General features: G+C 44.0%; 1 protein-coding gene across 1 annotated transcript; it reads left to right on the top strand.

Moving 5' to 3' along the window:
• Positions 1–597: 597 nt before the first annotated feature.
• Positions 598–11,294, top strand: DACT2 (dishevelled binding antagonist of beta catenin 2). The gene is given in 5 exon segments (XM_035889633.1): positions 598–642; positions 4,544–4,676; positions 6,131–6,418; positions 9,609–10,848; positions 10,850–11,294. Coding segments are annotated over 5 exon segments (2,151 nt in total).
• The last annotated feature ends 229 nt before the right edge of the window (positions 11,295–11,523 follow it).

The raw sequence follows: 11,523 nt of genomic DNA, 5'->3' as shown, positions 1-11,523 counted from the left end.
TCCGATTGACCCGTGGCCACAGGAAGCTTTTCAGACTGGCGTGCCTGGTACCTTTATTGGTTTTTGTCCCTGCAAATTGCAGACATGTATTTGAGTAGAGGTGCATACCTCAAAGCTGCTTAATAGCAAAGTAAACCCAGTTGAAAACAGGCTTTTCACAGTCCTGTTTGAAGTAGTCCACAGATCTTAGGAACTCGGCAATCACAGGCTCAAAACTGTTTCTTGGTGACTCATGAGCAGTGTATTGCAATCAAAACCTTTGAAAATTCTGTTCATGATCACAGGAAATTAAGTTAAAACTAAAACCAACAGAAACGCAATGCACAGCGCTACTCAGGGAGTGTTATGTCTTCATCGTTGTTGTTCTTGGCCCATGGACGATAGGGTATTTGATCGCTGCTCTATAAGCTTTCAGATTGAGAAACTCATTAACAATGTAAATGTAGCTTTGCCTTGCAGTGTATCTTGATCCAAGTTTCAAGTAGGGCTGTAGCCCTCGGCTTTAGTGTGGTCGTGGTTTAATTCATAAAAACTTTGGTCCTTGCAATGTAAAATGGGGAAGCTGCATCAGCTGGAGAGGCTGAAGGCATCTCGGCAATGGAAAGAAGGCAGATAGAGTCAAGCCAGGCTTCTCCTGTTGTGGTAAGGTGAGAAACAGAAGAGCAGAAGCAGTACCTTATCACCCACTACAACTCCCTGAAAGACGGTTGTAGTGAGGTGGGTGTTGGTCTCTTCTCCCAGGTAAGGGGCAATAGGACAAGGGGAAATGGCCTCAAATTGTGCCGGGGAGGTTTAGGTTGGACATTAGGAAAAATTTTTTCACCAAAATGGTTGTTAAGCATTGGAACGGGCTGCCCGGGGAAGTGGTCCCCATCCCTGGAGGTATTTAAAAGATGGGCAGACGAGGGGCTTAGGGACATGGTTTAGTGGTGGGATGGCAGGGTTAGGTTAAAGGTTGGACTTGATGATCTTAAAGGTCTTTTCCAACCTAAATGATTCTATGATTCTATACCCTCAAGGAGTCAAGTGCCACTGGCAGGAATGGGTGGAGCAGAGCCATCAAATGCGATGGTGTGGATGCCACTCCAGCATCCCAGTCGCTTCCCCAACAACAGGTACCAGCAACAGCCAGCAGCTGGCCTTTCCAGTGGTCTGCTGTAGGCAGCAAGGCTGCGGGCTTTCCGCTGCCCCTAGCAGTCATGTCCTTTTTTGCCCCAGCCAGTGGCTCTTTTTGTTGGCCAGGGGCTCTTCTGGCAGCTGCAAGTTACTCTGGTGTGCAGGCAGGACCAACTCTCTGCAGCAGAAGAGAAGCAGACTTAAGTCATGCCATCTACTGTCAGTGATCCCAAAGGTGGTAAACTAGTCTCTTGGCCGAACTATATCATGGTGACATAGAGGAAAAAGAAGAGATGCAAATTCAGGCTAATACAAAGAAAGAAATCTACGACACTTTCACTGTCAAAGTAGATGGATACCTAAGGCTGCAGCATCCAGTATTTTCTCAGCTGTTTCCGCAGAGAACATATTTATAAAAATTTGTTGATTTGATTTGAATCTGATTATTTTGTTTTGCAAGCTTTCGGGTGGCTTATGATGTTACAAAAATGTGAGAAGCGACACATCATACTGAAGAGAAAAAAAAGATGCACTTGGTATCCTGCAATTTGCACAGATTTTCTTTTCCCTTTTAGATAGTTTTAAATAGAAAAAAACATGTTTTAAGACAGGGATTTTTATTTTTTTTTTAATATTAAACTAAAAGGTTTTGGCAGCTGAGAGAAAAATGTGCTTCCGGAAGGAATTCACCTCACTCTGTAATAAGGATCTGGGGTAGGTGAGATTAATTTTCCTCTGAAACTGGCTGCTTTGCACCATCAGTTACAAAAAGACCGAAGGGTGAATAAATTTTAGATGTGCAAAGCTGGATAAGATTAATGCTATCTTTCATCCATTCCAAAATACAGTTGGATTAATAAAACTATCTGGTGCTAATGTACAACCAATAAATGTCCACGTCCCCTGTAACTGAAGAGATTAATAGTTGAGAAGATTGGTCAAGTATGACCAGTGGGTTTTGGTGACTTGATTTGGGGTGCCAATTTGTGTTGACTTAAAGGAACGTGCTTTACAGAGACAGTTCTTCCTTCTGAAAAATGAGTGGTATGATGATATCCCAGACTTGGCTCCCCAAAACTGTGGGCCATCGATAGTATAAGTTAATTTGGAAAGTCTGGTCCTGCATTCTGCAGTGCACAGAAGTCTTCGCAGCTGCATTGCCCAAAGCAAACAGATGGTTTCACCTGCAAGGTTTTGTCTCATGTAAAATTCATGTAGAGAATTGAGAAAGAGTAGTGTGTTTAGGGTTTATTGTTCTGGGTGCTGCTTAGCGTGGTTATTGGAGCAATAACAACCTCAAGCAAACACACCGGAAAAGTCATCCTTACCCAAATGGTTTGAGGAATGCTTCTTGTCTCGGACTGCAGAAGGAGTTAGCTGAAAGATCAAAGCTACAAAGTCTGCCGGAAACATGAAAACCCAATGGTGTGAGACACCATAAAAGGGTTAAAAACGATGATGTAAATCATGTGTGTTGGTTAAAATGCTGTGAAAGCGCAGACAGAACCTGGAGGTATAATAAATAATCTTTGAATACCTGGGAGCCTTGTGGCCTCTTTGCCATTAATCAGAAACCCCAGACTGAGGGATTGGCTGGCAAAACATTAATCATTAAGCAATTAATTCCAGCCGTGAAAACAAAACTTCGTGATTTCCTGAGTAGGTGGGATTGGAGGAGGCATGGCATGTTTTTGCTTTTTCACGTTAAAGGAAATAAAGAAATGCTGAGGAGGTCGTACAATCATCATTCAGATGGGGTAGAAAATCTCCTTTATTATCCAGTTCTTCCCTTCCTTTTTGTTTCTATGAAACAGGAAAAGGGAAAATCACCACAGGTTTTCCTAGGAAGCAGTAATGAGCCTCTTGAGCTTAAACCTTTCTAGATGTGTGACGCTAACAAAAAGGGGCTTTATTTCTCATGTCTTATGTGTTCCTCCAGTTCTCCATAAAAGCATGCTAGAAATACCCTTTTATTCTTCTCACCAGCCTCACCAGCCGTAACAGTTGTCTTGTGAGACTCAGGACATCTGTCTTTTTTTTTCTCTTTTCCTTGAATCCCACTTTTTAATCATTTACCAAGTACCTTAGGATCCTAGCTTTGCTTGCTTTTAGTATTTATATCTATGGAGAAACCTAAAAATGTAAATACTAAAAGCTGAATAATCCAAACACAAGGAAGTGTGTTTGGATTATGTGTACATAGTGATTTTGATTTTCTGTGTCATTAATTTGGCAGATACTTTAATAAGTTCAAGGGACCTAGATTGTATTTTTTTCATATTTAATGTTGGAAATGCTGCTAGAACTGCCACCTGCATTTTTAAACCTGAAACGTACTCATAAGGAAGAATCTTAGTCATGTTTTTCTTGCCATTACTTGGTGGAAACCCGGCCCCCGAAAGGCTGTGAGCACAACTTTACGACCAACTTTGAGAGACCGCCTTTCTGTAATGTACTGCTGGATGGATGGTGAGGCGTGATATAATTAGAAGCTGCCTAAATAGCGACGGGGCTGAGATAATTTGCCTCGTGCCATGTGAGAAGTTCGTGACAGAAACCGACTGTGGTTCTTTGGCTGGAACCTAACGCCTGGCCATCTGCCTCGCCAGGCTGACGGCAGACATAGGGGGGGTGCAACCGCGGGGGCTGTTACCTCAGATCAGCCTGGTTGGGGATTGCAGTGGGCCCAGGACCTTGTTGCTGGCTCCTGAAGGATTATTCATAAGCTTGAGACACCATTTATTTTAAATACGGTCGTTTTCACGGTAGCATTCAAATGCCACCTCCTCCTTGCATAAAACGTGTGGAAGTATCTAGCCACAGGACGTGCAAGGAAAGTGTTCAGCAAAATAGATGTCAGAATTTGTGTGTTCCCTGTACCTCAGCATACCCTTTCAACTGTAAAGGCGTGTCATCAAAGCCAAGGGTTTTACAGAAATGAGTATGCTGCCTTCACTTTGCGTGGCAATGAGATACCTTTGCATACAGCGGTTTCCTTTCATCAGGCGGCATCTGAGAGTTTACGTAGACAATCCATAATATTTACCTCATCCTCTGCTCAGAGGCAGTGTATGGCAAAACTCAGTTTGTATATCTGTATGTTAATTAGTTAAAAGATTGCCATCCTCTTTGGAGATACAGTTCCTGCCATAGGTGTAACAAAACCCCAAAGGTTAAAGTATATTCAGTTTTGAGAACATGTTCAGCTGGGCAGAAGACAATATATACTGAGAAACAGAATGTTTTGTACTTGTCCATTATGTCAGTCCCGTTACAGAGAGCCAATTGCAACAGTCCCTAGCTAAGCAAAACGCTTCTCAAGAGCAGAATCTGTCCGGCACAGATGGCTCGAATTCATGGGTTGCTGCTGAGATTCTAACTGTGATTATTCTTCATTTCCTCCTTCTTCCCTCGACTTGTGAATTAGTCTCGTCTGAGGAGACAGGATGTCGGCTTGAAAAGCCACCTGGATCAGCTAGACCAGCGAATAAGCGAGCTGAAATTGGACGTCAGTAAGACCTCCAGTGAATACTTGGATAGTGACAGCCGGCCCAGCTCAGGTAATGTGCACTTGGTCGTTTATTCCCAGGGGTGTGGTGCTAGGAGGACTGCAGGGTGTCAGCTGCTGAGCAAAACTCTCCCTGTTGTTCGGTCAGAAACAGTGCCCCGTGGCTGAGGTGGAGAGCTCTCATCTGGCCCAGAGCACACTTACAGAGCTGGTGGGAATTTTCCTGCAAAGTTGATTGAGATGGAAAATGCTTATTCACCCAAACAGTATTTTTTCTGGATTTTTTTTTTTACTTTAAAATGGACATTTTAGCCAAAAATGGGAGGAGGAGGAGAAGACGGGTTTATTAATTCATTACCTTGTGCAGTGCAGAATGACCATTGGCAAAGTGGCGAGAGTACTTACTAGAAGTGAAAGATACCATCATCCACGTCAGTGCTCTTCTTGGATCCAGGAAGGGTCCTGAACCTCCCTAAGGCTTAGAAGATCACTACCACTGCAGTGCTCTGGCCACATGAATGTTTGGTCATTTGTATAAAAATGAAACAGCTCTGTCAAAAGACACTGAGGAAAACCAGCCCAGCAATTTGCTGACTAAAGCTCTTCTGGACAGAAAGAGATTGAGTTCCAGGTTTCTGGTCTGATTGACAGAGCATGCTGTACTGCAGACTTTTATAGATAGGATGTCTGTTAAAACCAGTTTCTGTTACCTAGTCTGGGACAATGGGAATACACCTTTTTAAACAGAATTTTTAAAAGCCTTAAGTCTTCAGTGAGACACGGAAAGATTTTTTTTTTTTTTTTTTTTATTTACAGCATACAGATTTGCAGACCAGTCCTTAGAGTGGGTATAAAAAGTGCAAATTCCTGTTGAGCATTGAAGTTCAGGAGTTGTGCACTTAGGCACATAGACACAGTTCAAAAGGAAGCAGCTTCCTTTTCTGTTTGCTTCACATAGAGAGGAATAATAAAAATTCCTATCTTGAATTTATACAGAGCCTTTATTAATACTTACATAATTAATTGGCAGCGATCACAAGACCTGGAGAGGGAAGATAGCCCCCATTCTCTGCCCTTAGACATTCCAGCTATCATAGACTTGGCAGCTCTGATCACAAGCTAGTTTTACTGTTCTTTCCCAGCCAATCTGTGCTTGTATGCACCCAGCACAAGTTACACCAGTGTCAGACAGCCCTCCTTTACACCATTTGCATAATAGTCCCCAAAGACGTTCTCCAGTGAAGAACTGGGTGTGATGGTGCTGCACTTCTTCCCATCCCACCCTCAGAACTAAGCATGCATGTGCATGCCGAGTAAATATGCACAAGCCCAATAAAAGGTGGTAGAATTTTACTTCTGCTAAAGTTACCCAGAGAAATGATCGTGAATTTAGGCTGGTGGCACATAGCAAATGAAGATTTATTTTATTCTCTGCATTTTTCTTCTACAGAGCATGTTTAGTTACTGTAAATAAGAAATATCTTCCTATTTATTTTAACTCTGAAGGCTTCTATGACCTGAGCGATGGTGGTTCTTGCTCACTCTCCAATTCCTGTACCTCTGTGTACAGTGAGTCCATCTCCTCCTCCCACACCAGTCTCTTGCCTGGCTCTCAACACCCTAAAGCGCGGCTCAGTGTGTTTGATTACCGACCCAAGTCTGCAGATGAAACTACTGTGCACGCCACCAGCTTCCAACAGCAGGGAACCTATGTCAGCGATGGATGTCGGATTACAGCTGGCACGGACATTTCTGAAACTGCTGCCAGGTCCCGACCGAGGCCGGTTTCCACAGGTAATCAACTACAGAACTGGATACTCATTCAAGAGGAGGGCAGAATGCTGGTTATTACTTTTAGGACCTAATATACCAATGTGTAATAAATATACAGCATTCATTTTCAATACACAAAGTGAGAATTAATCCGAACCACAGAGCCAAACTGTTCACTGTCCAACTTTCACTTGTCTCCATACTCGGATACTTTTAAACAGCAACAAATGTGAGGGCATATGCATTTAGAAATAGAAAAATGTTTAAGTACATGAGATAAAATTGTAATGAATGTTGAGATCGGTTTTTTAACTTACCTGCGGTATTTGAAATACCTTCTGTGAAGGTGCAGGGATGTATGAAAAATATAAGGTGAATTCAAAACTAGAGGGAATGCATTTTACTGAGAAAGATTTTACAGAAATCTAAGGAGAAAGAGACACTTCCAGACTTAGTGCCTGTTTTCTCAATCTGTTGTAAAATGAGTATGATAATACTTATATATACCTTGCCCTATTTATTCAAATTAATGTGGACTCAAACAATACGCTTTTTCATAATTTATTACATACAGTTAGGGATAACAGACACCAAAGGTGAATTGACTGTCTAGGAACCAATCATGAGCCTAATAGTGGATCAACCATGAATTTGTATCTTACCTTTAGACAAAATGGACAAGTCCCCATGAATATTCCCGATCTCTTGTTTACTGATCTGTGAAGTGACATCATATCACTTCTTATTTTGGGTCCTTCCATGGCCTCAAAGCAACCTTGTGTTAGTGTAGTTTGTATGGTGACCCAACCAGATGTGTGACAGTTCCATTATAGAAACAGGGAAGCCATAGGGAACATCATTTCAAGTACCGTGTCACCCTGAAGTCATTCCCACAGTGTCTTGACCTGAGCTAGCTCACCTCTGGCTTTTGTGGAGCAGAAGCAAAGGCCACCTGCTCTGTACCTTTGTACACAGACACACCTGAAGCAATGGTGGTAAATTGTAGCATAAAAGCAGAGTCTTCTCAAGGCTTCTTGGGGGCTGGGGATGGAGCTGAGCTCAATAATCCATGGCTTCCATGTTCAAATTACCAACTTCTTGTTCTATCAGAAACTTTCCTGCCTTGCAACATTTAGCTAAAACCCTGGGGGCTTTATGGTTTTTTGGATATGGAGATAGCCTAGCAGAAAAACAGATAGCTGATGTTAAGTAGGGGTGCGGGAGTGAGGCTACAGACCTCCTTCAACCCTCCTTCCTTTTGCCGCCACCACCACCTCCCTTCTTCCTGGCCACAACCTCTTACTTCCTTCAGTGTGAGAAACATAAGTCGTGGGTGTAGTCTTGAAGAAACAATTCTTGCAAAATTGACCACATTGCAGGAAGCCGGGCAGGATGTTACTTCAGAAAAGCATCATTTGGAGATGGGAATAAATTTCTCTTTTCCTCTCTTTACCTTGTCCCCACAGGTAACTGCAGGTACAAACATTGCCTTTTCTTTCAGTGGCAAGCGGAAAGCTTGCTGAGACACTACAAGCACAGGATTCTTTTGATACCTTCCTGGTTTATTTGCACAGGAGAGCACCACTACACACTGCCAACAATTCCCTACAGAATTTTCATTATGAAAATAATATTGTTTGAGAAATGATCATCCTAACATTTGCTGTAGCAAAGTAAGTGTAAGTAAGTGCCTTAGGTAGGACACTGCAGACAATGGCAAATTTTGAAGTCTTCCAAAAGCTTCCTGCCACAGGACAGAAATAGTCACTGTGAGTGAAATATGTGGTTGGATTTGCTGGTTGGGTTTCCTGGAAGCATGAAGCAGCCAGGAAATCAGTTAGCTGAGGCTTTGTTTGGCACTGAAGTCTGCACTGTTGTACAAAGCAATCCAAGCTAACTGCAGATGGTTCCAGTACTCCTAGTACCAGGGGTAACACAGCACCATAGCGCTCTATGGGATGACTTGTCTGAATGGAACATTTACTTCACACAAGAACACAGCCTGTCCTCTCAGTGCACAGGAGATGCTCCTGAGAGAAAGGTGCAGCAGTTGAGTGTAACTTACAGCAACCTTGACAGTGCTCCAAAATTTAAGAGATCTGAATTGGTGGCCATAAATGCCATTTTCTGGGACTGAGCCTCCCATCTGCCTTTGATTTTTTTCCCTGCCAAAGTAAAAGCTCTTTAGTCCCTTCCACATCCTTAAGGTTGACTTTTAAAAACCCTGCACACAGAATTTTTTGCCATTTAATAAAACCTCTGAATATTTCTTTCTGGAATTGAATACTGTAAGAAGTTACTTAATTGAGAAAAGCATGAGACTGGTAATGTTGTTATCAAATGAAATGAGAGATCCAGTTAGGAGGTTTCACTGGGTTTGGGGTTAAGGAAAAGTAGAATCACGTCACTCTCTGGGCTATGGGACACATGAGTCTTAATGGGGCTCTCGTGTGCATTGAGCACTTCTGTTTGCTAATGCCTTACTAAAGCCAGATGCAAAAGAATAAACAACTACAGCTTCCAGCATTTAAGAGGTTAAGAAACACTGTAGCCTAGTGTCTGCTTAAGTCCTCTTAAAGCAGCTGGTTGAGTACTATAGATTTTTCCAAGACATGTGAAAAGGGTTGGAGGAAAAGCTGGAATTCAAATTTAACCACTTAAAAAAAAATACCATTGACTCTGCATGCTGGAAATGTCAGGAATTTCTGAGTTAGTCATATATCCAGAGGAAGTCTTTATCTTATCCTGGGGTAAAAGTCTTCAGAAAGTGTATCTGTTGTATTGGATAATTTTACATGACATTCAGCTTCAGGCTTTCTGGTTGTTGATTCACTTTTTATCTCTGCTAAGAAATAAAAATAATCCCCTATTTTTGTTTAGTTGGTTGGGTTCCTGTTAGTCTATGACATTCTAGAACATTTTTATGTATGCACAGATTTACTTTCATCCAAATAGCACAGTTTAAATTTCCTGCAAAGGGGTGAATTTTATTATTGGCATTAAAATACATTCTAATCTCTGTTATGCTCAGGTGAATAAAAGCCTTGAAGTAATTCAGTGATCTTGGAGGACTGAAACTATTTTCATCATTCATGCTACTGATTTTAGTAAAAGCTAGCACATCCTTCTGAAATAGCACTTTTAGCATAAGCCAATTTGAATGTAATTGTCTGTGATTTAATTAGGTTATTTATTTTCATCCACTGCGTAGGTGACTTGGAAAGACTCATTCCGGCAGACGCTAGATTTCAGAAAGAGACAGATCCCAAATCCATGTTGCCTCTGTGCCATACTGGAGACATGCACTTGCTCAGCGTGGACCCCAAATTCCAGAACGACTTGGTCTCCAAGAATGGCATTGATGTGTATCCTTACCCAAGCCCCCTTCATGCGGTGGCTTTACAAAGTCCCCTTTTCTCCCTGGTGGGGACATCCCCAGAAGGAGACCTCCAGGCTCCTCCCAGCAAACCCATGCCTAGTGCCACGGGTCCCAGCTTGATTAGGACTAGGCCAACCGCTGAGGCCAAGCCAGGGGGTTACATCAATAAATTACTGCAGCTGACGAGATGCAAAGGGAACAACCGGGCTGATGCCAGTGAGTGGGTTTCAACAAAGAGCCAGCCAGCCACAATGCACCAGAGACTCATTATAACCCCGAGCATCGGCGGAGTGAAAATTAACAGCAGCAGTAGCCAACTGGAAAAACAAGCGAGTTCTCTGGAAAGTAACAAAGCTGAAGGGAAGCTGCAGACAGAGGTGCCGGAGGGGGAATGTGCCAAGCAGCAGGAGACTATGCACTGTGTGAATGAAGAACAGCCATCCCCTCGGCCTGACGCAGAGCCATCAGCTGTGAATAGTTGTTACCCTGCCAAGTCAGCAGCAAGGGGCTCTCCTCTCTCAGAGGCAACGGAGAGCAGCGTGGAGCGCAGTTCATCCTGCTCGCAGCTGTGCCAGGAGGACTCCAGCCCGGGCACCTGGAACCCTAAAGCTGTCCCACCCAGAAAGCTGCCCCTCAAAAGGTGTGGCAATGCCAAACTGGCTAATGCCGGCTGTCACGAGCGAGTGGCACGGGGTGAGTTCGTTCATGCTCAGTTCGTCCCTGCAGAATCCCACCAAGTCCGGGTCAAGTTTGCCAGCTCCAAAACAAAGGCAGTGAAGATAAAGAGGAGGAACAGTGAAAAGGTGCTACGGCCCGGGAAGCAAGCCTTTTGCATGGAGAAGGCAAGGGGGTCCCATGGGGCTGCCAGGCTGCCTGCGGAGTGGAATCAGCCCCAAAGACCACCGGGAGCGAAGAGCCTCGTGCGGAGACCTTCGTATTCCGGTGACGTGACCGGCAGGTCGTGCTCGGAGTCTAGCCTGTTCCCTGTGCCAGTCAGGCTCCCCGCCGTGCCGTCCAGGCCAGAGCTCTACAGAGCCTCTGCCAACGCACTGTATTCCCTTGAAGCAGCTTGCGCCGGCAAGGAGGGCTGGTGTCCTGCGCACTGTCAGCATGAGGGCTCGTCCCAAGAGTCAGCGCCACGGAGCTTACGCCAAAAGTGAGTCGGACCACTCCGAGTACTCTGCAGAGTGCGCTTCCCTCTTTCACTCCACCATCGCAGAGACCAGCGAAGGGGAGGTCAGCGATTTCACGGCGAACCGTTTTGGGGACAGCGAGTCCAGTGAAAGCGATTCGGATGGCAGCAGCAACAGTAGCAGCCTTGCCCTTGACTATGATGAGGGGGATGAAAGTGAGCTGATTTGGCCTGAAGGTTCGGTCAGACAATCGGGGGCTGTCCAGGCCTCTTCCAAGCCTCTTCCCCCAGTGCCCAAAATCTGTCGCATCAAAGCTTCGAAGGCACTAAAGAAGAAGATTAGGAGATTCCAACCAGCCTCTCTGAAGGTCATGACCATGGTTTAGGGGAGAGCGAGCATCTGTTTCTTACAGTGAGACATCCTGCCGGCTCTTTTTTGCAAAACAAGAGAACCCATGTGCAGAGAAAAAGACTTGCTTAAATGAACTGTGAATAACCCCAGAATCAACATGAGGGATCTTGTTTGTTAATGCCTGGACATAAATGTCACTGTATCTAATTTCCTCTTTTGCCACTTATTCTGTAAATATGGATCTGTGTATATTGTGTGATGCC

This window comes from Egretta garzetta, unplaced genomic scaffold (assembly GCF_000687185.1).
Source record: "Egretta garzetta isolate BGI_Z169 unplaced genomic scaffold, ASM68718v1 scaffold122, whole genome shotgun sequence".
Lineage (NCBI taxonomy): Eukaryota > Metazoa > Chordata > Aves > Pelecaniformes > Ardeidae > Egretta > Egretta garzetta.
This window is presented reverse-complemented; position numbering and strand designations above follow the sequence as displayed.